Here is a 26,998-nt window from a genome sequence, read left to right on the forward strand (position 1 = left end):
TGTCGCTGGTTTCTGCGATCTTTTAAGGCGGGGTGTGTTTCGTGTTATGTTTGTGCCTTGGAGCCGTTTTTCGCCATTCTTCACGTCCGTAAACGCCACCGGCTTTCCGCTGGACTTCTCAGCGATGCATCACGGCATGTCGTCCGAGAAGTTCGAATACCTCGAAGAGGACCTCAGGGCCCTCCTCGACGACATCAAGCGCAAGTTGGACGGGACCCGCAATCGCCTTCAAAGCGGCGAAAGCAAGAAAACCTATCTACGCGAAGTACAGCGTAAACTGGACCAGGCCAACGACGTCCTCCAAGAACTCCAGGACGAAGCCCACTCGGCGCCCAACCCGTACCGTATCCAGATGAACGCCAAGACCCGCAAGTACCGGGCTGAACTCGACGACGTCAACAAGGCGGTTGTCACACTGGCGACTAGCATCAACGCCAGCGGCACGAGGCAGGAACTCCTGAGCCCTTCAACCGTCATCGGTGACTTTGGGAACGATCCTCAGCGCAGTCGGCTGCTTCAGATGAACGAAACCTTGGGCAGGACCACCGATGCCCTCGTCCGAACGTTTCAAGTCGCTGCCGAGACCGATCAAGTCGGGGTTGCCGTAGCCGAAGAGCTGCGCATGCAGCGCGAGTCTCAGGTCCGGACCAAAGAGCGGCTCGAAGAGACCGATCAGAAATTGACGACGAGTCGCAAGATACAGCGCACCATGTACAGGCGCGTGATCACCAACAAACTCATTTTGATCTTGATCATCATCATGGAAATTATCATCTTCGGTGGCATCGTGTACTGGAAGTTCTTTATGAAAAAGTGATTTGGCGATGGTGAATCTGAAAGTCGTGTGTTGTTGCTTTGTTGTGTAGTGTTGTTTTGCCCAATAATTGTCAACGTTGAGAACACGACGCTGCGCAGATTTTCCTAGTGTGATTTTGCGTCGCGGACGACGGGCAATGAAAGCATGTGCCCATATTTAGGGATCAATAATATATTCGATAAGGGCGTCAAATAAATAGCTACACATTTTGTGAACTTGTACGAGTTCCGTACTCCTATTCTTAAGAGGTATTTTTCGGCAATAATAAACGAGTAAAGCTATACGCACTCCGGAGTGCATTTTGGACGAAATGGGTATACGCACTCCGCGCAGAGCTCATGCCGCTCGGGCCACCCTTTTCGAACGGCGCGTGTATCGTTGGGGGCTCGTTAACACAGCCCCCCGCCTGCGTTCACGCCGCTTCGCGGCGACAGTATCGGCTGCTAATTAAAAAACTTAACCAGTACACGCCGCTTCGCGGAGTCCAGCCGGCAACCCAAGCCCCGCTGTCCCCGATCGCACCTCCGAAAAGGGAGACCCATACCATTTAGTTCTGCGAAGTTTCGTCGACAACATCATCGCAAAAAAGAAATTTAAATATCGTCAATGCCTCGACAAAACAAAATGTTTTGAGAAAGAAAAATAGGCAGATTGTGGATCGAACCCGCGTCCGCTTGCGTACAAAGCGATCTCCTTCACCTCTATGCTACGCCATCGCCTAGAAAAAACGTTGCGGCCCTTCGTTTTATACGAGTTTAGCGGAGTGGGTATAGCCACTTCGAGCGAAATGCACTCCAGAGTGCGTATAGCTTTATTCATAATAAACTAGACATTAAATCGTTATTTATGACTTGCTTGAAGCTCATTGGGACGCCGCAGAGAAACAGCGATTAATAATTAGAAAAAAAAAATGATTCATTTTTAAATCTTGCAGCACAGCGCACACAAATATCTATTATTTTTGGACCAGATTTTGTGTTTCCAAATGAAGGTTCGAAGTGGCGCTGGTGGCGCCGTGATCGCGAAGGCGCGCGCGGTCGCGCGAACTTGCGCGATCAAAAAACATAAAAATAAGCGACGTATGGGCTTCACGCGTGGCCTCACGTGACCCGAACCGGCGCATTTCATTGGTCCGTTTGTGCGGAACCAACCCGTTGCGGTGAATTTAGCGCTTTTTGACTCAGCAGCATCGCTGCATTTCTGTCAGTTGGGTTCTGACAGCGCGGTTCGCTCGGGCGTGGGAAACCAATCCACATTCGGACATCAATACGAAGACCGCACACCGGCTCTGGTCAGCCACGAATGTCACCGAAAGGAGCCCCCATGCAGCCGTGAGTCGGACCCACACCGAGAGACGCGAGATTTTCAAACTGACCCGTCTTTCTTTCTGCCCGTAAGCGCAAGCAGCGAGCCGACCGTTTTTTTTTTAAACATGGCGAGGCGTCAAGCTCACGTTGCGTCCGTTGTCGACGCCGGCGACGAAAACTCCAGACCCTTCGGGGCTGCCCCTTCCAAGAGGTCCGAGAACCCCGACAGCAAGATGCAGACCCAGGCTTTGACCAAGAGGCCGGCGCTGACCAATTTACAGCCCGATTTGGTGGTGGGCGGTGGCAAGCAGGCCGGGCCCACGAAGCGAGATTTGGTTCGACAGGTGCGTTTTTTCATGCCTTGTCGCTTTGTTCCAGTCGTTGACTCCCCCTTTTTTTATTGGTTTCCGGAGAACCTTGCTCATTTTTTATCTTTTATGTTGTCCTTGTTCATAGATCTTCCCGTTCATGAATATGCCTGTTCATTACGTTATCTTGAACCATTTGTAAACCTAACGTGTTGTTCGTCGATTCTCTGTTGTTCGCGAGATTTTGGGGGCGCCTTGGACCTGGGATCTTTGTCGTGAAAGCTTCGTTTGCTGTAATTCTGCTAGTGTTTTTCGCGGTAACTCCGGATTATCTTCGCAACATTTATTAAGCGTCCTCGTTTCGCTAGTTTGGTTGTGTGCCTTACGTGCGTTTTAAAAAAGATTTCGTAGATTTTTGTTTTTCTTACCGAGTAAATTTGTTAACAATCATGATACTCTGTGTACTGGATAAAAATATCTCGGGTACTCCCGATTGCTGCAGGGGTGAACATGCTAGGTCGACGCAGCAAGCGTGCTTACATATCCAGCCTGGATCGGCTTTTCCGAACGTTAGTGCTCAACGCCAGAATCTCAGTATTTTATTGTGAGAATATATATTTTAAAAGCTATGGGGATTGGCAAGTACAGTGCTAATCAGACTTGTCTATAACGCGCGAGCGTGCAGGTTTCTCCGGTGAGCGCTAGACTGCTGGCATTCGCGGAAGCTAAGCTAGTCACGTTGCGCAACGTGGAACGGCCCGCCCGAGGGGTATCCTGCCCACTCTATCGCTTGATAAGCGATAAAAGTAAAGTGCTTTATAATCTGCTTTTTTTTTATGACGACATTGTTGATATGCCTTCATGGTTCAGTTTGTTTATTGTTCGAGCAATGGTACTTGCAAAAAGCGTGCGAGCATCCTTCCGCGTTCGCCGCCAGCTGATAGAGTGGGCAGGACACCCCTCGAGCGGGCCGTTCCATGTTGCGCCACGTGACTAGCTTAGTTTCCGCGAATGCCACCAGTCTAGCGCTCCCCGGAGAATCCGCACGCTCGCGCTTTATAGACAAGTGTGATTAGCACTGTACATGCATCATTTACAAGCCGGTAGTGTTTGGTGCGAACTGCCTTTCCATTGTGCTAACACTTCCATGCTCGTTTGCGTAAAATCATACCTGTTCCCCTTTTTTTAGATGGTTTTTTGGCAATGAAAAATTTGAGCAATCGTCAGCTTTCCGGTCATAGTGCTTTTTGCCGATATCTGTGACAGTAACTTTGGAATGGGTGGTTTTCTATGTCGACCATTTCTTAAACTTTTTGTCTTTTTTTTTTTGATTTAAGACATACATACAACCACTCATGCAGCTTCTCAAGCAGAGTGTTTATCTATCGACATTGCCCAGTTTGTGAGGTAAAGACCCTTGCGGTTCACCTGGCCTCTTTTTGAATTCTGGTACATATGCGACGTTGTGCTCTCACTTAAAGGGAGAAACTGACTTTCTCCCTTGGCAAGAAACTGAGAGCCTGAAGACTTAAGTTTCCTGTTCCTAGTAACCCCCCCCCCCTCCCTTTCTTTATAATGCTATGTGACCTTGTTAACCTAATGCTACAGAAGACTGCATGTGAGTAGTATGTTTACATCAACTAGAAATAAAGTAGTTTCCTCAATGTCAAAATGATGACATTTCTGGCTTGGTCAGAGTTCTCATGTGCCAAACACAAACAGTAAAAAGACTATAGTTAGCAAATGTAGATGGTACAGTTTAGAGCCACTGCATTTTGCAAAAGTACTGTATACCATGGCGTCGAATTCAGCTGGAGAAATTTAGCTTTAGATTTCTTTAGGTAAGAAATCTTGTAGGCTGTCATTGGCCACCATCCTCAAGAAGCACTAAATGTCGTTTCTGAGATTGTCTGTTCTTGGTGAATACTCCTTCTACGAGAACTTAGCATCCCAGAAATCGGGAAATTATGCTTGTGCGATGTCTATTTCCCTGCTAAAAATGTGATCGAAGTTTGTGCCACCCCCCTTTTTGAGCGGCAAAATCTGGAGCACAGAATTCAGCGGAGGTGCTGGTGGCGCCTTTGCTTGCGATTGGCTGGCGCCTCTGCTGAATTATGTGCTCCAGATTGTTCTGCTCAGAAAGACGAGTGGCACGAATTTCGATAGCATTTTTAGTAGGGAAATGAACTTTGCAGGAGCATAATTTTTCGATTTCTGGGATGCTAAGTTATCGTAGAAGGAGTTATCACCAAGAACAGACAATCTCAGAAACGTCTCTAGTGCACCTTTAAATCCGGTGGGGAAAGGGGGATTATGCAAAATATTTACACACTCTAAACAACCTGTGATTTCTGACTGTTCATAACGTAATGTGGGCGTTTGAGTGTTAAATGAACGAAAAGGTTCGCTAGGGCTACTGTTGAGTGGTCCACAGTCCGTGGGATGTTGGGTCTTTGTTCTCTGACAAAGTTTGCCTACTCCAATGGCGCAATGCGGGCATTTTGAAACCACCGATGGTGTTGAGATGCACGTGTTTCGCTGCTCTTGAAACATGGTCGCTCTCGCGATGCCCATGCTGAGTGTCTAAACCCGATGGCTGCTCCCTAAGAGCAGCCATCGGGTCTTTGAAGTGCCAGTCTTCGAACACGTGCTTCATGCCTTCTGCGTGGCTGTGCACGCGTGCTGCAGGTGTACGAGTTGTCGAAGGTAAGGCAGTCGCGCTGGAGTCGGGACAACTGGAGCTTTTGATTGTTTACGACACGACTACAATCATTCCGTGTTGCGAGACACCGAGAAGTCGCATGCCCAGGTGATCCCTTGCGGCGCCCCCACCAAACGTGGCGGAACGGTAGCCAAGGAAAGTTAGCCACCGTTCCAGAACGGCTGCACCAATCTCTTCTCTGCCTCTTTTAAAATGCGTTCCGGATTAACGAAGGACGCCCGACTCTCCGCGTGGCTCTAAAGCGACTCCAGTCCGGGGTATACGATGCCCTTCTTCGGTCGCTTTGTCGATTGATTGAATCGACGGTGGCAACAACGTTCAAACGCAGCAATCCAACGCCCGGCGGTTGGCCAGACTGAGCTGCAGAGGATCCAGTTTGTGCCCTGCTCCACCGAGCTTCGAGATCTACGCAGAGTCGTCTGGCGCACGGGGGTCGCAAGTCGACGTCAAAGCGGCTGTCCCCGCCGTTGCTTCCGACGAGGACGACGAGAAGGCTCCGCATTCCGATGATCGGGGGGCGTCCGGCGATGTCTGCTCAGACTCTCCAGACTGTGGAATGGAGTGCGAGGCCGCGGGTGAGTCTGCCTTCGCGTCGCATACCGTCGGCGTTGCGGCTTTTTTCACAACTCCTACACATCGTTTCACTTATTGCGCTGTGGTTAGCCCCATTGGCTCATGTCATAGGGAGCTTCCGTATTAAAGCTGCCCTAAAGACGTTCCTGAGATCGTCCGTTCTTGGTGACAACTCATACTACGGGATCGTAGCACCAGAGAAATTAAAAAGTATGCTCGTGCGACGTCACATTTTCCTACTAAAAATGTGATTGAAGTTAGTGACATGCCCCTTTCTGAGTGGAAAACTCTGGAACGCGGAATCCAGCGGAGGCAGCCGCGTGACGATGAGCGAGTGTCAGCCAGGCCGTGTGCCCGTTGTCACGGCTCCGCTGGATTCTGTGCTCCAGAGTTTTCCGCTCAGAAAGGGGCATGTCACTAACTTCAATCACATTTTTAGTAGGAAAATGGACGTCGCACGAGCCTACTTTTTAATTTCTGTGGTGCCAAGATCCTGTACAATGAGTTACCAACAAGAACAGGCGGGCGGATGCAGGAATCTCCTGAGGGGGGGGGGGTCAGGTGTTGGTCAGCGTACCATATGTTTTGGAACCCCCTTTTCCTTGTTTCACGCCATAAATTTTACATACTCAGAAATCAAGGGGGGGGGGGGGGGGGGGTTCAGGGCATCCGGACCCCCCCCCCCCCCCCCTCTAAATCCGCCCTTGAAAACAGGCGATCTCAGAACCGTCTTTAGTGCACCTTTAAAATAAAAACAGCCTTGTTACCTCACGTGTGCAGTTTTTACGCATTGACAAGTGCCAGAGAGCCTCCTACCTGATGCACACCTGTTCGGACATTTGCATAGAACGCGACAGACTAAGGCAGGCGAGGCTTACTCGAGGAGTTGCGGCGTAGTTGGTCACACTGAAATTCAAATGCCCGTATCGACCTTTACTCGACGGCTCCTGCGACTCGCTTCGTCGCCGCTCTGAAGATGGTGTAATGCGTGGGCGAAACAGGAGGCCGGGCGCTCCTGTCAAAACGTGTTGGGGGCGGCACTTTGGTTGCACCGACGAGCGGACCCCCCGCCGTCTTCCCCTCTTCCCAACCGGGGAACCCTGCAGACCGTGTACCCTGGGGCCCAGACTCCCCCATGGTCCTGGACGCGTCCCTGCACACCCTGGAGCCCATGTCCTACATGGAGATCCGGGATCTGGAGGCCAGCTCGGAGTACGCCCAGGACATCTACACCCACCTCAGGCAGCAGGAGGTGGGTGGGCTTCTTTTGTTCACGCCGCTGCTGATACGTCTTGCAAAAGGACGTGTTGGGAGCATACATATGTATGAAGTAGACTTGCTCCATGCACGCACCATACCTCTTGTACGTTGTACGGGCAGTGTGACTGCGGCCTTGCGGGACGGTGCCGCTGCTTCGTTTTGGAAGGGCTTCGCCGCGGCTGCCGTGATAGAGCCGCCGAATGGGCCGGTTTCTCCACCGGGGTCGGTTTGCTAGTGAATCTGGGTATCTCTGCTGGAGGTTTTACTGTCGCATGACTGGCTTCGTGGGGACGAGGTACCTATAAGAAAAACTCGACGTCTACTGTTTTCTGCTATGTTGTCGAGGCTAGCGTCTCTTGTGTTGTGCTGCAGCTCGGCACTGCTGCGAGAGTGCGCTGCTTTGTCCTGCATCTCGTTTTCACGCGCTCTCGTGGAAAGGAGACCGTGTAAACGCGTTGTAAACGCAAATGAGGTGTAGTTGAATGTAAGATGAAGGAACGCCGATTCAGTTGTACGACTTTCGTCTCCTTCTTCCTTTATTATCTCATTTCTGTTTTGTCTTTTTTTTTCTTTAGACGATATAGCGCTCGACCGAATGGCTTTTACGGTGTGCGAGCACTGTGGAAGATGCGCCAGCCTCGACTCTGCAGGGCAGCATAGGTGGCTGTGAGATTCGCAAATGGCTGCCATAAATAGTATCATTAGTGAGAGATGGGCTAGTTGGTACGTCATTCCTTTTGACAGAAGTGCCACGAGACATGGACAGAAAGTAAGACGTAGCACAAGCCCCCTTTTGCCACAATTCTGTCCTCACTTAGATTATTCAAGTATGCTTTTGCACGGGCGAGAAGATGAAGAGGCTTGAAATGCGAGACTAATAGCATTTGTCTGCTTTAGGAGTGGCATGTGAAGTTATCTCTGGGAAAGATAGTCTTGGAGTGAGAGTAAAAAAAAATGGGCAGGGGTCTGATGAGCGATATTGGCTGGAACGCTATTGCCTGTGTTACTAGTTGCATGCGGTTCAGGCAAAGGCAGCGCCAGGTGAGAAGGGGCAAGCACCAGGAAGGCTGGGGACGAGGAGAGAAAGCTCCTTTCCTCTCCAAGGTTCGTAGCGCTCTGCCTTTTCCCCTCACCTTCCTAGTCCTCGCCCTTTCTCTTTTTGCCTGGCGTTGCCTTCGTCTGCACTGCACACAACTAGTGACATGGAGTACAGGTACTTTCCGTTCTAAGCCAATCACGTCGCCAGAAAATCTCGCTGGGAGAAATACCTGCATTCAGCAGCGAACCGCCCCGGGGAACATTCCACACTCGAGGAAACCCCAATCTGGAGATTGATGCAGTAAACTGGTCATCTACCAACCTGGGAACAGTGGAAGCCGTGAGTTGTCGGGGGAATTCAGCGATTCCGTAAAAGCCGGGGATTCTCCACCTCGATCGGCATCGGTCGGGGAAATTGTGCTTCCCTTTATCCGAGTGACTGCAAACAATGAGCGTCTTGTGCAGCACACATTGCTCACGACTCCGGTTGAAAACTAGTCTTGGTGGAACCCGAATTCTTGCCTCTCGAAACTCTGGCACCAAGACTAACTTGTCTGCTTGCACTTGCACCAGTGGGCTTGCCCAGAGGTTTATTTAACACTGGACATTTATTTTACAAAAAATGTCAGACTGATAAGGTAACAGGTTTTGTTTAGGTGCCCCAATGAGGAGGTTAAGGAGCCCCCGTTGGGCTCGCAGGATATACAGGATGTGCAGGAAGTGTATGGCTTGTAGTTAAGCATTGACAGAAGGCTTAGATCTGCTAAAATGGCACTTAAACCGAGGAAATGTTTCACTCGGGGGTGGGGACGTTCGAGGAAATTTGGGAGTTTGGAGAGTCTTGGAGGAACCCCCTACATCCCCCAGAAAGGCATTTTGGGAACCCAGAGTAGTGACACCGCATTCCCCGATTGTTCCGCAAAGCATAAGAGCAGTTAACTATAACTACCACTCGAATTGGGACTTCGCGAACCTTGGATACGGCGTCGAGAGGCTCGGGCAAATTCGTCTCCCTCAGTCGCGGAACCACTTAAGCTGCTCCGCAACTTCAGACGAAACCTTGCTTAACTTTAAACGACGAGTTTGAGCACTTGAATGAAACTCCATCGTGCAGGCTTCCCGCAAGTCCTTGAAAGTGTCGGAACTCTGAGCCGTCATTTTCAATGCCTCGTAAGTTGTTGAAAAAATATAAAAAAATGTTGCGGCACTGTACGAGAACTGCAAAGTGTGCAGAACCTCAAGCACACCTTCTCACGCGAGTCTCTCACGGCTCTCTTCTTCTCTCCCCGGGTGCGCGAAGGAGAAGCTGACCCCGAAGCCGACGTACATGAGCAGGCAGCCGGACATCACGTCCTCGATGCGCGCCATCCTCGTCGACTGGCTGGTGGAGGTTGCCGAGGAGTATCGCCTGCACCCGGAGACGCTCTTCCTCGGCGTCTCCTACGTGGACCGCTTCCTCTCCGCCATGTCGGTGATCCGCAACGAACTGCAGCTCGTCGGCACAGCCGCCCTCTACATCGCTGCGTGAGTGGACTCCTCGTGCGTAAGAGCGAAGGTGGTGACGTCACGCTCGTGCTCCGATCTTGATTACACACAACACTGATGCATGTTCTTTCTGTTTTTATGGTTGGGGCAGCTTTTATGGCACACGCCCAGTTTGTGTGCCCCAAGCATTGCTGATGGAAGTGCTGCGCCAAATTGCATTATGAATCCTGGTACTTCTTGTGCCAGAATGCCATTTTTGCGAAGAATTGTGCCTCACATGTGCCTAGATGGGCCTAAATCAGAAAAATATTAATGTTTTATTATTGGTAGGCTTTAATATTTGGGGAAGTAGAGGGAAAGAAAAATTTTACAAATATGAGTTTCACGGCGTCTCTACAGATCGTATAGTTTGCCTCGTCTTATGTCAGAGCACTGGCGAAGGCTGGAACACCCGCACCTAAAAACACTCGTACAACAAGTGGCAAGTCACGGGGCTATTCATTGCACTTGACTGATTTAGCCGATGAAAGCACGGGTACAATAAGATGATGAACGCCACGATGTCGCGCTTTGAAGCGGCAATTCAACTGGGCAGAGCCGTTGGTGCTGGGCATCGACTGCTCTGGCCGCTTGATGCATTGGCTGGTTAATCGCCGACGTCTAAATTTCCAGTCGATGTCGGAGACCGAGTCCCGAGAAACCTTTTGCAAAATATTAAGATAGTTGATTGCAGCTACTCGTACTCCTGATAAGAGCACTCGGTTATCGTGTGTGCCACATGCCTCCGTGCCGTGGCACTTGCACCGCTTGCGTCAGCCTTCACTGCCTGTCATCAGTGTGCGCACGTCGAGCTTCACCGCTTTGCACCAGAGTGCTACGAGCAGCGGCTGTTGTGGGGCAGCGCCTGGCCTAACGCGATGGGCATGCAAATTGTGCTCCGATTTATTACAGGTTGGGCTTTGTCCTAATTGCAAATTAATCTCTTAACAAAAAAAAGCAGAGAAGGGAGAAGGAAACAAGGGTCTATACCAGGGGTGGCCAAGCTGCGGCTCGCGAGCCACATGCGGCTATTCGCATGTTAAAGTGCGGCTCGCGGCTCCCTCTCCTACACCCCCCCCCCCCCCCCCCCCACACACACATTTCCCAGAGACAGAAATAGAACGAGTTTTATATCGAAAGACAGATTGCGGTTTCGTAGTCTTATCTGCTTTTGACTCGGATACATTGAAAGTAGTTCGAGTTTCGTTTATTGCTCTCAACAGAAAGTGTGCCCTCCCCCCCCCCCCCCCCACGGCTCTTGGAAGTTTCGTGGTTTTGTTTGCAGCTTTTAGGCCGGGTCAGCCTGGCCACCCCTGTAAACAACTTAATTTTGCGAGGACCTCATTTTTGCGAATCGCTTTTAATTCGCGAAAATCGGGTCCCGCAAACAATTCCGGTAAAATGTAAACACACATTGGAATCTATATTGAGATCATCCCACCGCATCGCGAAAATTGAAAACCGCAAAATATTCCAAAACTTCAGCTTTGACCTAAATCACAAAATATTAAGCCCGCGATAAAATTGTTCGTTTTCGGTATATACATTCGAATGAATACAGTAGGCACGGTAGTCCCCGTGCAGCTGTAGATCGAAAGAGCAGCAAACTGATCCACTCCGATTCCTATGCTGCTAAGAGCAGTGTCACTTTTAAAGCTCAAGTGTAGGCTTTTATAATATCTTTGGGTGGTTGTCTTTGCAGTTTAGGATATGTCTCCAGTTTGGTAGGTTCGTTAAACTTACGGGACAGATTTCTATTGGCAGACATGTTAGTGGATATGCTGTTTCTCGCTTGTACTGTATTTGAAATGAATTATATTTACAGGCTTAACAAACTACCTAGTATAAAAGGGAGAGAGGATTTATTCCAGTGGACTGTGGCACTACGATTCACTTTTCAATCATATTTAGTACCCATTATGCATGAAACCTACTCTGACTAGAGCATTATTTGATACTATTCCTTTTACTCGATATTTGCTCTTATCACAAATGGTAATAAGTAATATGCTCGAGTGTCAGAGGAACCCTCTATCGCTATCATAAGTGAACTCGTTAAGATGCAATCTCGCTGTCGTCGAATATAGTTTGTCGGCAATTTCTAGATCGCGGCGTCCTCCTTGAAGTGCGAGGTTGACCTACAGATCTACCATTCTGTAACAAAGCAAGAGGACGATACCGAAACGGAAGTTGCGTAAACAAAAGGATTATGCGCCCACAAAAAGTGACACTACACAATAAAACATTGTTTTCGTCGCTTGCCCTTGCATGCTGCTACACGTTGAAAAAAAAAACAAACAAAGACTGCCCGGTTGAATGGGGCAGGCAGCAAACCCAGACACGATATGGAAGCGCACCCTGCTCTATTCGGGCGTGGCACTCGAAGCGTTAAAGCTCGTCCACGCAGTTCCATCGACTGCGTTGCGTTGCTCATTGGCTCATCGTAGGAGTCACCATAGCAACAGCTCAACGCAAGCAGTCTTAACGAGACTCAAGCGGCTGCAGTCGTGAGTAGGAGCCTTTAAGCCATTCGTGACTTATTCGGTACCTCCTAGATGAGCTGCATTCGACGAACCCTTAGCAGAGTTGACACCATTTGTTGTGTTTGGGTTTTGCCAGACGGTGGCGTACGGAAGCTCTTCCGAACGAGCAGTTCTGGCACGACTAGCTCGTACGGCCAGAAGACTGCTCTCGTTTCTATCTTACCCTTAGTAAATGCGCCATTTGTCTGTAGACCAATCGGTGCGTCTGACGCGGGCGCTGCAGGAAGTTTGAGGAGACCTACCCGCCGAAGGTGTCGGAGTTTGTCTTCATCACGGACGACACGTACACGAAGCAGCAGGTGCTCCGGATGGAACAGCTGGTGCTCAAGGTGCTTTCGTTCGACATGGCGGCCCCCACCATCTACTACTTCCTGCTCCGCTTCGCGAAAGTCGGCAAGGCCCCGGACACCGTCAAGCACCTGGCTCACGTGAGAGGCTTTCTTTGATTAGGTGCCGCCTTTGTAACCAAAGGCCGGTGCGCACTCTTGCGACCGCTTGCGACTTGATAAATTACGACCTTGCACGATATCCTAATGGGGAACTCGAATGGGTTCTAAGATTGTCTGTTGATGACGACGACTCAATATGCGGGCCCAAGTCATCCTAAAAAGACCCGAAATTACGCTCGTGGGTGACAGATTGTCGTATTAAAAATCTAACCGAAGACTGACACACACTTTTTTCTGCGCCTTAAAGCAGACACTGGGGGCTCCGTCGGTTGGCATTTTCACTAGAGCCTAGATTGAAGAGAGGATTCATTTTAAACCATGGGTGGCGTTTACAATTCAATGGTGAACACCTCCTGTGATGATCGGTTGCAGGCGCGCTGTGTTTGCGGGTGGCGAGGAGGAAAGGCGGAGACGTTTGCAGCCGATCGACGCTTATGTCGCCTCCTTGCAGCTCGTTTTGCCAATGTGGCCCATAAACCACGTCGCCCCGATCGGGCACCCAGTGATTTATTTCTTGTCGAAATATAGTGCTTGATGCACTTAAAGAGCACTATTACAGATATTTGTGATTTCACGCAACTCCCTCTTTTCATTGTTCCAATTTTACGGAGGGGGTGGAGACCGGAAGATGCCCCTCCCTCCCTACTTCCCGAAGAGGAAGTAGTCGTGGTGCATTTTTTGCTGGTAGTTTACTATGACATCTTGCCATCTAGAACTGGTCATTTTTATTGAACAATAGGCCATTAAAAACAAGCGTCTACGAAAAGCACGGGAGTGCCCCTTTAAGACAAGAAAATACTGGCACCACCTATGAGACAACTTTGGAATTCATTTCACTGCAGCGAAAGTTTTGCAGTATTTGCGGTGTTTAATTTATTGAAACGGTCGTTTATGACATTACCGTAAAGTTCCGAAAGAACGCCCACCCAAAATGAAGAGATTAATGGTGAAAAACAGGGGCGGGGTATCTTTGGGGACGCCACAGCAAAACTTTATCTAAAACTGGCTACAAACCACGTGATGCGGGAGCTTGTAAGGCAGATCGTGAACACCGCAAATTCGAGTGTCGCAATGCGATAAACAAGCAGGAATTCGCTACAAACTCCTGTGTCACGGGAAAGTATACCGCAGGTTGTGGACGCAGCAGATTCGCGTTTCACGGTGTTAAGGTCCCGCGGAAATCTGCCGAGGAACTCTCAAGGGAACGAATGCCGCAAATCACGGACGTAGCAGATGGAAGTTTTATGGTGCGATAAACCCGCGGGAACCCGCTACAAGCCTGTCTGTCACGGGAAACAATATCGCGCGCGCAGATCAAGGACAAAGAGGCAGGAACCCGCTACGAACTCGCATGCTACGGGAACAAATCCCGCAGATTGTGAATGCAGCAGAATCGTATTTTACGATGCAATATAGATGTGGGACCAACTCAAGTGGAATCGAGGTCGCGCACGCACATCGCGGACAAAAACGCGGGAACCCGCTATAAAGTCGCGTGTCACACAAACTATAAACCGCTATAATCTCGCTGGTGCAACAAATTACGCGGTTGATGCGATTCCTGTCTGACATTGCGTGACGTCTGACAGGAATCGGGGATGGGCAATGTTTCGGAATTTTTATGTTGCAGATATTTACCCAGAAAAATGGGATGGGCGATCTCTCGGGGCGGGCGTTCTCATAGAACTTTACGGTAAGGTTTTCAAGCCAGTACGGAGAGAAAGTTAGCTTTTTGCAGAGGATTTGTGGTGACGTCAGAACGACGCCGGGCTCTGATTGGCTTTGATGGAAAGAATAGTGGCTAGGCCTTATGCTAGGTGCCTTGAGGTCTACCCACTATATTTCTGCATTAGCCAATAGGAAATCATCGTTCTCACATTATTGACACCCCTGCAAAGAAGCAAACCAACTTGCGCTCTGCATAGCAAAAGAATGATGTGAATAAAAAAATGGGAATGTTCAGAAATAGCAAGAGTTCCACAGCTGCCCGACAGATCGCGCCGGGGGTGCTCTTGCACGGTAAGGGACCGGAAGAGGTTGTGCTTTGCATAACGTGCTCTTCACATCAGTGTTTTGTGGACGCATTTTGCCGGTCTATGCAGTTGTCTGCTACGCATTTTATGACGTAGATTTTATGTAGATTTTGCCGGCAATGCCATGGAGCTGCGAAAAGCCATTTTCGTCGTTTAGGAATCGGAGGAGTGTAGCAGTTCAGCCATTTCAGGAGTGAGAATGGGCTCCGTGTCTCCACTCCTGGGAGTTGAAAGGCATAAACTAATTCCCCAGAATTTCGGCGGGGAAGAGAGTGCTTGTTCCACAACACTGGCCTAAAGGGGCATCTACCCGTTCCCTCAAGCGTGTTAATTATAAGGAGTTTGGAAGTGCCTACTGTGTGCTTTTAAACCAGTTGCCACTCGAGTATAGCGCGGTATTTCTTCCAGTATCTGTGCGAGCTGACGTTCCTGGAGGTCGACCCGTACCTTCAGTACCTGCCCAGCATCGTTGCCGGTGCGTCCTTGTGCCTGGCAAACCACACACTCAACCGATACCCGTGGGTGAGTCTGACTTGTCAATCGGTTAGCGTTCTTATTCCTTGTGGTGAACGGCAATGAGGATGTAGCTACAGAAGTAGCGGTGCTAACACTCCCCCACCACTTAAAGGAGCTGTGCAACGATTTTAACGTTAAAAGAGCTGGCATTTTCTGCTTTTGATATTGTTCACTGTGTCACAAAAGGCAGAAAACACACCGCCTTCCATCGAAATGTTCAGATTCCGCCGCGTAATAGCGATGCAAAACTCTGAATATTTCCCGACCTGCAGCCACGAGCGGCGGCCATGAGAAACAAGCGGCGTGACGTCACTTGGGTAGTTGTAAAAAAGATAGCAAGTTGTGCGAATACCTGCTCGATAAAAGGTAACATTTCTATAAATCTTGTCGTTCCAAAATATATATAAATGCGTCAAAACCCTGGTATCATCGACAAGACTTCTATTATACGGAGTTTTAGTGGCGTTATCTATCCTAGGTCCACAAAACCGCGAATAGCCACCAGAAGCCGGAGCGGGAGGGGGACAGCGCCGGACGGGCAAGGACGGGTATGGCCGGACCCGGATGAGACTTTCCTCCTTTCACCGTATATTTCGCGGGGCGCCCGCCAGCACGTGGTCACGTGGTCGCGAGCGGATGAGTTCTCGCTGCTCGCTGATGGCTCTAAAGAGGGACCTTTTCCGAAACCCCGCGCCTACTCAAGTGACGTCACTGCGGACGTGACCCGGAAGACGATGTACGAGTTGAGAGGCGGCAAAAACCTGGATATTTTTCATTTTTTTAAAATAAAAACTAGGGTATCCAGTCAAAATCAGTTTTCTGTAGTTCACTGCGGAAGTGTCAGGCATCAACTTTCACAATTATTTAACCAAAGCCCTGAAATTGTTGCACAGCTCCTTTAAAGGCCGACTTCCCGCTTTCCACTTTTGCTGTCCTCCTTTCTTATATGCTCTCCAGTTTTTACCTCGCCCCAACTTGGCTCTTCTCGCAGCTTAGGAGAGGGGAAAGCTAAGAGGATTGTCTTCCCTGCAGTAAACCGAGGTTGTACGTCGGCCTTTCAAGAGACAATGGCATCTCCGCAAAATTACTTATATTTTTTGCCAGGCGGTTTAATATGGTGTCGGGAGACTACCAACCAGTTCAACGCGTGTTTCGTAAGTTACGAAAAATAACGAGTAATAGAGGTAGTACCGTCAGTAGCACAGCACGAAGAAGATAGGTGTACGTTCACGGCGTAAGAAAAATGGGCAACGTTTTCAGTAAAATTTGTAGCACATTTCGCGTTTTGTTTTATATGAATTCAAGAAAACTTGGTTTGAAACTGTGGAATTTGATTTCCGCAGTTTCGAAGCCTGAATTTCCATGAAATTCAGGCTTGGAATTTAAATTTCAACTTTTGAACCTTTCAGTGTTCAATTCAATGTTCAGCGTTCAAATTTTTCTAACTATCTATAAAAATATTTTGATGTCAAGCTTTATATTTTCGAATTATTCGAAACATTGAACCTTGGCAGAGTTATGTTGCAAACTGGAACTGGAACTTTGGGAGGTTCGTGGCATCCCTAAAAAACATTTGTAACGCTCTTGAGGGTAACTTTAATTGGTTCGTGCTTGTCGATGAGCACGTTCCCGTTGTAGGTCCTGCAACAGATGCTGCGATCGTAGACTTTGCGTGCTGCCGGGGCAACACAAAGTTACGTTGAAGAGGCACTCAGGAAACTCCGACGACTGCGGAGATGCGAAACACCTTATGGCTACTTCGAAACAAAGCGGAGTGTGCTGGCGGTGACGGTGTTCTTGCAATGCCTGGAGCAATTCGAGGAGAACTCGTGCCAGGATTAAATCATCTGCAAACTTCCGTTTAGTTATTCTTTTACTCGACAAATCGGCTGCAAGATGTTCATAACCAAGGTGGGTTTGATTAAATGTACGGTCAGTCTACCGTAGTCTTACCATCCACCTTCAAGGTGTTGGCTCTATTTTTTTTTCCTCTCTCGCTTTTATCGAATTACCACCATATCAAATTTTTTTTGCTGTCCCCTTGACTTTATTATAGCTAAGGATTACTGTAGTTTGAACGCCACGTGACCAGAGAAAAGAGTGAGCGCCACTGAAACCGGCTGTTTTTGGGCGGAGAGAAAACGAATTTCCAGCCAATATATTTCGAGGACACCTACGCACTTATGAGTTGTGGATGCGAAAGCATGAATGTCGACCTTCCGTTCCCTCAGTACGTCTGCGGCGTCATGGCGTGGACGGCCAGATTTTGCTTGGCGACAGCAGAGCACGCGCTCTCGTGAAGTGCCCGTGCCAAGCTGAGCTCGGCCGTGCACCTTTTCTTGAGTTTGCCCGGACGGGCTCTGCGGTCAGGCCCGCACTGCCGCACCTTGCCAAGTTGCTGCGTGCGCTGCGCCACCATGGAGAGGGCTTCTCTGGTGGCGTCCAGGGGAACTACGCCGCACGAGAGCCAATGGGAGCCTCGTTCCTTGGAACTATGACATGTGCCAGCCAATGGGCCATCAGATTTCTGCTACAGACGACATTGGGACGGGGGAAGGTGCCGTTTGGCGCGGCTTCAATGCTGGTGACAGTGGTTCGCTCCATGGGTCCAGTTAATGCTTTCGCATTAAAATTGTGTTATGGGTGGTTCGGCTCTTGTAGGTCATGTTAAAATGAGAACCTCAGTGAGCATAGATACCCTGCCGCCTTCGTGCAGTAGTTAGTTCTTCATTGTACTGAGAGCAAGACTGCCTTTTTAATGCTCTAGCTGTGACGTTCCATGCGAGTGTTTGTTTTGCATGTTGTGTTACTCACACTCTAGTTTAGGTGGGCGGTTCCTTGCCCACTTGACCGATTGCGCAGCGGGCAAGCGGCGCGCTTGTGACTTTTTATGCAGACCTTCATGAGCCATAGTTTGGGCCTAAAAGCCATTGAAGTCTGTTTTGCTTAAAGGGGTACTCCCACAACATTTTTCTTCAGCCACCCCAACTCAGTTCTTTGAATCGCCGGTCCTTTACCCCCTTTGGTACACGTTTTTGGATCGCAAGTTAAAATAATTATTATGAAATGGGCAAATGAAGTTGATGTCAAACACAACATTGAAATATACCTGTGCTTTTCAGTTTCACATTACAGACGAGCAGGGAGTCTAAATACTGTATTCACACAATTGTGTGTGACCCCCCCCCCCCCCTCCCTCCCTCCGTAAAAAACTTCCACAGCAGCAAAAAAGAAAGTTGATAGTTTAGAGGCACATTCTATGGCAAACATGTGAGAACGGCAGGGCGTCTCTCAACACCTCGGCCTCCAGCATACATTCAATGCCTTCTGCCGTGCTTTGGTCGGTCACGCACATGCGAGGCGCACGAGATGCCGGAGAGTTATCAAAGCTGGAGGCGGAACAACTGAAGCTGCCCCCTGTCCTTCTTACTCTTTGTCTGCTACTAGACACTGATTCGTCGGTATCGTCCTAGAAACTCTCGCACTTGGCAAATGACCGCATCTTCCGCGCTTCTTCTGTGATCGCATCGCCCTTCACGGGCAGCAGCCGATCGCGCGCTTCTGCGACGTACGTTACAAGCTTGACCTCCAATTTTGGAAAGCATCTGGACCTGTCCAGACTTTGGCCCTCGGAAGCCACTCAGTTTGTTGCCATGATTAAGCCCCTCTGCCGTTGCAGACGCTGCTGGAGCACCGCCCGTTTTGACGGGTCGAACTTGCGTCCAGCAGCGCTGTTTTCGGTCGCTTTCGTATGAAGTATGGGCCGTAAATGAGCACCGAAAACCAAAGCTGCCTGGATCACCAGTGTCGGTAGAAACTTGTTTGGCTTTCCAGCAAGCTTCCATGACCTCGACTTTCGATCAAACGATGTGCGACCGTGCATTTTGCGAAAAGCGGGGGAGTGAAGCTGTTCCATGGTCGTTCCGAAGGGGCTCTTGCGTCAAGTGCCGTCACCCTTGTGATTCAGGCGCGTCCGTTCACCGCCGAACATTCAGGCTGGTTTGCGAATGGAAATAAATAATACTTTTTTGTGCAATAATGAAGAGGAAAAGTTGTATAATGAACGTCCAGAATAGCGCAATGCTACAGGTTCAACCGGCTGAACTCGAGCATTAGTGTTCTTGATGTCACAGTGGATTCATTTTTGTCGGCTGTGGAATGCTTTGTTTCTGCGACTCGACCTACAATCGTGTAAATGCAGTACAGTATGCCAAGCATGTTTCATGCTGCAGCATGGGTGGTTGATCGCGCTTCCAGAATATTTATTCGATGCCATGAAAGTGCTTGTAATCAGTGGGAACCTATTCTACATTCCACAAATGAACCCCTACCTGCCGTTGGCGTCACTTTTTCATTGTTGCCAGTAGAAACTTTCAGTCTCAAAGAAAACCGAGGACCAACATTGTATATTTAATAAATTGGCGGAAATGTTTTGGCCAGACAATTTGGTTAATTCGGCAGTGTTTGTTGTGTGGGGGCGGTGGTAGTCCCCAGGAAGAAGGAACAAGTTTAAAGATTAAGATAACTGTTTATTATGGAAAATAAATGTTTGTCTGAGTCAGTGGGACCGGCGGAAGAAACTGGAAAGAGAAGAACGTGGGCTTGGAGTACTTTGAGGCTATGGCAGCGGGCGAGGGCGAGGCTAGTTTATGGAGTGAGGGGTAAGGTTACAGCTGCGGCGAACAAGTCTGCTGCCGGGGCTTGCGAGCAGAGTCGACTTGGCTGGTGTTTACATTTGGGCGACGGGTAGAACTGAGGGCAAGAAGAATGGACGGTGGTTTGAACGACGAGGGCTCGTTGGCTCTAGAGAACTCGGGTTGCGGGGAGCAATTCGGAAGGAAAGAACTGAGCGGGGGCGGCAGAGGGGATGGAAGAATAACAGATGGCTACGGTTAACATATGCTCAGAATTAAGTCAATTTTGGGGCAAATCGGGGACTATGAGGAAAACGCAGGAGTGCCCCTTTAACTTCCGCAATCCATACGTCTTTTCCTCCTCATTGCGTGCAGTCCTCGGGCCTGGTCCTCTACTCTGGCTATAACGTGGAGGACTTCAAGGAGTGCATCCACAGCCTGCACAGCAGCTTCTGCAATGCTGGCACACAAGCACAGCAGGCCATCCAGAAGAAGTTCATGTCCTTCAAGTGAGTCTACTGCACTGCATGCCTTTTTGTTCTGTGCTCCCTTGTGAGCCCTCGAATTTCATTGTCAAGACTCCTGTGACAAAAATGACCATGTGGGGAACATCGATTTAAAACTTGAAATCTTGGCCTTGTCTGGCCGCTTGTTTCGAGAAAGCAGCAATGATTGACGGTACTTCGGGCATGGTGTGAAACATCCTTTGCAAAAATGGGAAGATGTTGGTGAGAACATCGGAGGTGGCATTGTTGCTGTCATGCAGTATAATCACTGGTAGTACCATTGCGTTCAAAACGATGCGGTTCTACATCCTTTGGGAACTCCCAAGTCCCTTGTAGTTTTACAGGGAGCTATTAAGGGCTAGTTTCCCCAGCTACCGTCATTTATGAGCAATGGCGGCAACCTTTCCAGCCTTTCCATTGTCATCCTTGAGGTACAGCTTTGCTGGTCTTCCTTCTTCACCAGAGTGGAAAGGCTGAGTTTTTTAAAGTTTATTTAGGGGAACCCTTTTATGGTATTTGTGGCAGTGAAGAGGCATATTACTCGGTGTTCAAGCAAACTTAAAACCGCTGCACTCTGCTAGCCCCCTGATGCGAGATAACCAAATGCCACATTCTTCAATAACTCTATCGTTCCTTTGGCTTTTCGCAGCAGCTGTATGGTGATAGTGCCAGGCATTGCCATACATTTATTTATATCAAATTCGGGTGGTCAATCGTCGGCAATTTATTTTGCCAGAAAACTGGCAATAGCGTTTCCTACCTGCCAATTCTTCCGAATTTTTTGAGAAATGTATGAATTGGGACTAACTCTACAAGTTTACAAAGCCTTTGTTCATGTGTTTGGCGGCGCTCGTTGTTTCGACGTGTTGTGCCTCGCTGTCTTGGCCAGTTTCGTGGCAAGCAATGCGGCGTCTTTGTTACACGTATATTCATAGCATTTCCCTAGTCGCGTTGGCTTTGCAGCCGAATGGCGCACTCCAAGCCTCAAGAGAGGTACTTTCAGGTGTTCCTGAAATCCTACATGTTGGAATTCCCGTGCTTCGTGCCGTCCAAGAAGGGAGAGAAGTTTGTATTCTGTCACACGTGCACGTGTGATGTAAGCGTTTCGCGCGGTCGCAAGGCTGACATTAAGCTGCACGTCGCTTCGGATAAACACCAGGGATAAGTGCCTGCCTCTTACAACTTCCCCCGCGGCTGCGGGAGTTTTACGAATTTGAAAGTCCACAGGTCGGCAAGTATGGTGTTCGCATTGCCAGTTTCTGGCTGGTGCGCACAGTTCAGGTGGTGGTTCTCCTCCGGCAAGCACCGAAAACTTTCCGGCGCTTTTCCGCCCGAGCGGCCAGGCGAGCGGGCGTCAGACTGTGTCCGGTGTCGTCACCTCCAAAATGGGAGGGGTCAGCGAGAAAAACTGAGCAAAAGAACAATACAAATCCGAAGTCTCTATATGGCGTATATGTGGCCCTGCGGATACGGAGAAAGGCATTGTGTACAAGATCCCCTGCCAGGACTGCAGCTCTTCGTACATTGGGGAGACCGGACACAAGAAGATAACCAGGATGAAAGAACACCAACGTGACGTCAAGTATTTCACGAACGCCACCCGTCTCAAGACGGAGCTGGTCGACCACGCGTGGACCACAGGACACACCTTTGACTTCACAGCCGCGACGACCTTGGCGAAGGAGGATAGGTGGGGCCCACGCAAACTACTCGAGTCATGGTTCATTCGCGGAGATAAGACGGCGTGCAACAAGAACCGTGGCCCCCTCCCGGAAGCTTATATGGACCTTCCCGATAAATAGGACTGCGTTGACCGAAGCTCTCTCATTCCTGTGTATGTACTATCGTGGACACTGTTAGCTATAACACGGCAGCGGCGGCCGTCCCGTACCCCCAGCGCCTCATAGCAGGCGCCGTCCGAAACTCCGCGCATGCGCCGCGTGGCGGACTCGCTCTTCCCGCCTGCGAGCACACCCTCGCTTTGTCGTCTGCTAGGCACAGAGCAGACGACGCCACAGCGCTCACAAATTTTCTCTGAAGACGGTTCAGCAAGCCACCACGTAAGAGGTGTCCACGGTTGATTCCCTTACTCCGCTGGCTAAGGATAATCATCGCCAATAATTTTAATATGACGGTTTATGGGACAAACTTGCAGTTATACTCCGTTTCAATTTAGGTATAAGCGCAGCGGACGCTACGAGACGATCAGGCCAACCAAAAGCGACAAAAGCGATCTTCTTGCACCTTATTGTGTCCCCCGGTGATGCACTCCGTGACATTGCACCTTTGCCGCTATTTTATTGGCTGTGTCGTTTTGTAGCGTACGCTGCACTCGGACTTTAGGTGAAACGGAGTATAAGTCTATTTCTGTATCACACCTGCTGCGCTCATACTGGTTTGCGAACGCATATTGTGAAAGATGCATCGCGAAATCCTGTTTCTGAAAAAGGAAAAAAGAAAAAAAAAAACGTAAACAGGGTTAATGCCCCAATGACTCTGCAATCTCCCCCAATCAAAATCGCCGGTTTAAGATGAGTTCGGGACCAGTTCGCTAGGGCCAGGGTACCAGCCGAGCAGCACTGTGGCATCGCCTGCTCTGCGCCTAGCAGATAACGCAGACGACAAAGCGAGGGTGTGCTCGCAAACGGGAAGAGCGAGTCCGCCACACGGCGCATGTGCGGAGTTTCGGACGGCGCCTGCTATGAGGCGCTGGGGGTACAGGACGGCCGCCGCTGCCGTCTTAAAGCTAACAGTGTCCACGATAGTACTGATGCCTCCCGCATGGGAGGCGAAACGTTTAATGAGGCTGTTTTTCTTGTTATGTGAAGTCGATGTTCTTATTTTAATCGTGGCAATTTGAGTTGGTTCAAGGTCGCAGACCAGCGCCAAAAAATAGACGGGGACAAAAAGTTGACGTAAATACTGGCCCGAGTTGCACCAGTGTTTACGTCAGCTTCTTGTCCCTGTCTGTGGTGTGAAGTCACTTGAGCAGCCAATACTCCAGCGAGTCCAAGCAATTGGGACACGGGTGACGCGGCAGCAGCAGCAGCAGCCTCGCTATCGGTGTCTCGCGGTCAAGCGGCGAAGTAAACTGCCACCGTCTGGCGTTCGATGTTCAGTTGCTGAGGGTCACGTGGTGTACTGCCGGCACGTTTATGGTTGCCGGTACCGTCGGCTCGGTCTTGCCGGCGATTGAGCACCCGAATTTGCCATTTGTGTGTACACTTGGCGAGAGTGCAGTGACATACAGTAGGTTCGCAACAGTTCAAGGATATGCCATACTTCTGGTTAGTTTGAACTAAATTTAAAAATTTGGGTTGTCTCACTCTGTTTAATGCAATTTTTTAATCAAATTTCATAAGCCATTTAATTATAACGGCGTTTTCATGCAATTCAGTATTTTTTTTTCTCGCTGCCCCCATTGAGTGTGCTTCTTTTCAAGCATCGGTGCCTTGCGGAGAACCAGCACCTGCGGAGCTTGTATCTGCGGGTGTTGCTTTTCCGCAGTGCTCCGGTGCTCGTTAAGAAGCACGCTCAATGGGGCTAAAGCAGGGGACACATGAGCAATGAAAGTGCAGCAGTTTCAATAGCAACATGAACGGACGCTGTGACGGGGCGGCATGCCATAGGTGCGGCGTGCGCGCAAGTTGCCATGTAAATTGCAGTGCAGCGCCTGGTTTTACCGCTCGTGCGTCCCCTGCCTGATAGTCCACAACAGACACATTTTGTTTTAGATGAACAAACTTAATGTGTTTTAAGGTGTCACGTGCTGTCTAAACAGTCCACGATAAACATTTTTGAGGGGTCAAATAACTGGTGTTATGTTTCACCAATGTTTTATGCATGGCATACCTGCTTATGATTATAGGCCCATGTGGAGGAAATCATAAGATATTTGCATTGTATGTCTAGCCATTCATACACCAAATTGTAATGTTATCTTGCATCGTATTTAAATGAATTTCTGATAATTCGAGAGAAATTCGGCGCTTCCTGGAGCTTGAAATAATGATTCTACTCTAGCTTCCAAGGTGCCCGATTGTGTGATTGGCATGGCAGTGACTAGGAATGCAGATGCCTCTTCTTTCCTTTTGGTAAATTGCCACTTCTCGTTGAACATTGTTTCCACCTGCTTCAAAAATGCATTGCTTGTGCATGTCATTGGAGTGTTCGGTCAGGCAGGGCCTGTTTATGCAGCAGACGACAACAAGCAAGGAACGTTTGAAAGAGAAGACAGTTCAAACGATGAGGCGCCCGTTTGGACTTCAAGACTCGCTGAACGTAGTCCGCAGGTGGTCCGTACAGCTTAGCGGTTTGCCCACGTTCATGTTCTCGACTTCACGACTTCTCCTGGGCTAGCACAACTGCACAGTTTGTGTATGCTAGCTGGACACATTCTTTGTCTGGTCTTTGTCAGCGTAGCTGAGCTAGTGTAAATAGGGCTTTATAAACAAACTGTTAAGGTTGGCTTGCACTGCTTACGGACGAGTGACACCTCTCGGGATCTGTTGCGACAAGTGAACACGCCAGTGCCGTCCTTTGAGTAGCCGCGGAATGCTTGCCGTTTGCATAAAGTTTCAGTTTTTGTTTTTATTCATGCATCATTTTTTTTTTCACTTGGCTCGAAAATCTTTTAGAGGTGTTACGAACGACCATTTCCCATTGGTGGTAACGTACATTTGACGTTGCAAATACCACGAAACCTTCGCTCTAGTGAATTGCAGTTCTGGAGCTGCCTCATTAATGGCGCCAGCGTGCCACTGCATCTAGCCGCCCCGTTCACCCGCTCTGTGTAGCTCGGTCGGTGTGGTGTCTGGCTGGGAATGGCTTGTTCCTTGTTCCATCCCCATTCGAGAGTAATCTTTCATTTGTTTTAATAACGGGCCTATACGCTTCATACAAGTTCAACCTACGTGGAACAGTCGACTGTTGGAGCAGTTCTAAAATGGAGTATAAACAGATTCTGCCTTAAAAATATGGAGCCCTACTTAGACCTACACCGTTTTGGTGCTGCCTGCCTTCCCAAATACTAGCACGCTTACCGCCGAATGCACAAATCTTGCTCCTATTTAGGTACCCCTTCACTTCCTCGAGGAAAGCGAGAGGGTGAATAAGCAGCCTAGGTTGCCTATTCGTCCTTGCGATTGGCCGGCGCCGGCACTCGCGCCTGCCTCGAGGAAGTGGAGGGGCACCTCGGTTGGGGCGAGGGTTGTGATTTCGGCGCTTAGTTCAGTGAACGTCCCTTGGATGTCCTAACGTTCTGGGGATTTCCTCCATAGAACATCCCCATAACATTAAGACGTCCTAAGGAATCGCAGAACAAAGTGTGCTGCTAGAGTTCTTGTCGCTCACACCGCCTTTTGTTTTTCCTCTACACCAGGTTTCACTACGTCGCGAATCAGAAGCCTGCGTCCACGCTGCCCTTCTAGCGGACGACTCCGCGTCACCACCACTGCCGCTCAAACTCAATACGAACAAGTTTTTTTAATTGCATGTGAGACAATGCATGCTGCACTGCATGTGCCGCTCAACCTCAACGCGAACAAGTTTTTTTAATTGCCTGTGGGACTGCATGTGTACATCGATGGTCGAAGTGTGCAATCTCATGTCTTGTGCGATTGTGAAAAGAATGAAAGTCGCCACTGCTGTTGCAAGATTTTAAATGAAACCCATTTTTTTACATTGGGGCGGGGAGGGGGGGGGGGGGGACTATGGGTGAAACTGTTGGCTTGGCTGCCAGGCGCAGTAACGAGCGAGTTAAGAATTATGCAACACGTTGCAGTTTTTCTACCACAGACCTGCAACACCTCGGAGCAGCATGGCGCATGTTTTTTGGCTCGCTTGAGATTGATCCTGCTGGCTCGTAGCCTTGTCTGCAGTTTGCATTAAAATGAGCAAGTATAGAGCGCATCTCGCAGCTTTTACTCACCCCCCAACTTCAGCTTTTAATTTCCATGGTCTGTCTCTGATATACTCATGTACAGTGCAGATATGATACGGATGCATCATTCAAAGAGACATTTCCACTGTGTATGAAAGGGTGGTATATTTATCCAATTGCCACATCCTTTCTTTTTTATTTAAAAAAAACTGACTCCACTTTTAAGCCCTGTACATAAGTGTCGAACAAAGTATTCTTTTTAGGCCAGTATGTGTCCTGTCCAATAAATGTACTGAACCAGATTTCGTTGGTCTGCATTGGTTTGTTTTGAATGAATGCGATTGGTTCAGGAAAGTGTGCAAGTCTGTGGTTTTCGCGAGGCTTACAAAATAGGTACGCTTTTAGCTCTCAATTCGGGCGAAGATGTTTGTACTCTGACATGGGGCTAAACTACCACTGCGCCGGAAACACGTCTACGGCGGGATATGCAAAATGTTTCCGGGCAACGTATACTCCGGTGACCTGAACTAAACAAAACTAGTGACTCGGTTTGCGATCGGCCCGAATGCTTCAACCCGAGTGAAAATGCCATTTTTGATTCTGGCGTGTTTTAAGCTAAGATGTTCATGGGGATAGGGGAGTGGAGGAGACGAGATGTAATGCAAAACTGTAAAAAAAAGTAACCATGAAAGAAAGTGTCATTTGAAGTCCCAAGCAAATTGTGCGGAAACCCCTCTTGCCTCCTATTTAGTATAGTCATCTGCAAGGGGCTCATGAGCAGGACTCGTCGCCCTCTCGGTCTCTCAAAGAAATTGGTATTTGTGGGTCGTAACTCCATTGAGACTTGTTATTGACTTGCCACCCTTCGGGCATGCATCTAGTGTACA

The 26,998-nt window shown here is 49.2% G+C and overlaps 2 protein-coding genes across 2 annotated transcripts; both read left to right on the forward strand.

Moving 5' to 3' along the window:
- The first annotated feature begins 14 nt into the window (after positions 1-14).
- Positions 15-840, forward strand: LOC115311733 (vesicle transport through interaction with t-SNAREs homolog 1B-like). Its single transcript, XM_029970512.2, has one exon. The coding sequence runs from the start codon at positions 47-49 to the stop codon at positions 815-817; it is 771 nt and encodes a 256-aa protein (XP_029826372.1). The 5' UTR covers positions 15-46; the 3' UTR covers positions 818-840.
- A 1,222-nt stretch (positions 841-2,062) lies between these two features.
- Positions 2,063-26,413, forward strand: LOC115311730 (G2/mitotic-specific cyclin-A-like). The gene is made up of 9 exons (XM_029970510.3): positions 2,063-2,148; positions 2,216-2,468; positions 5,483-5,729; positions 6,834-6,979; positions 9,326-9,549; positions 12,316-12,520; positions 14,983-15,096; positions 20,100-20,233; positions 25,611-26,413. The coding sequence occupies exons 1-9, from the start codon at positions 2,120-2,122 to the stop codon at positions 25,657-25,659; spliced, it is 1,401 nt and encodes a 466-aa protein (XP_029826370.2). The 5' UTR covers positions 2,063-2,119; the 3' UTR covers positions 25,660-26,413.
- The last annotated feature ends 585 nt before the right edge of the window (positions 26,414-26,998 follow it).

The sequence above is a fragment of the Ixodes scapularis genome, unplaced genomic scaffold (assembly GCF_016920785.2).
Source record: "Ixodes scapularis isolate PalLabHiFi unplaced genomic scaffold, ASM1692078v2 PGA_scaffold13__105_contigs__length_92229423, whole genome shotgun sequence".
Taxonomy (NCBI): domain Eukaryota; kingdom Metazoa; phylum Arthropoda; class Arachnida; order Ixodida; family Ixodidae; genus Ixodes; species Ixodes scapularis.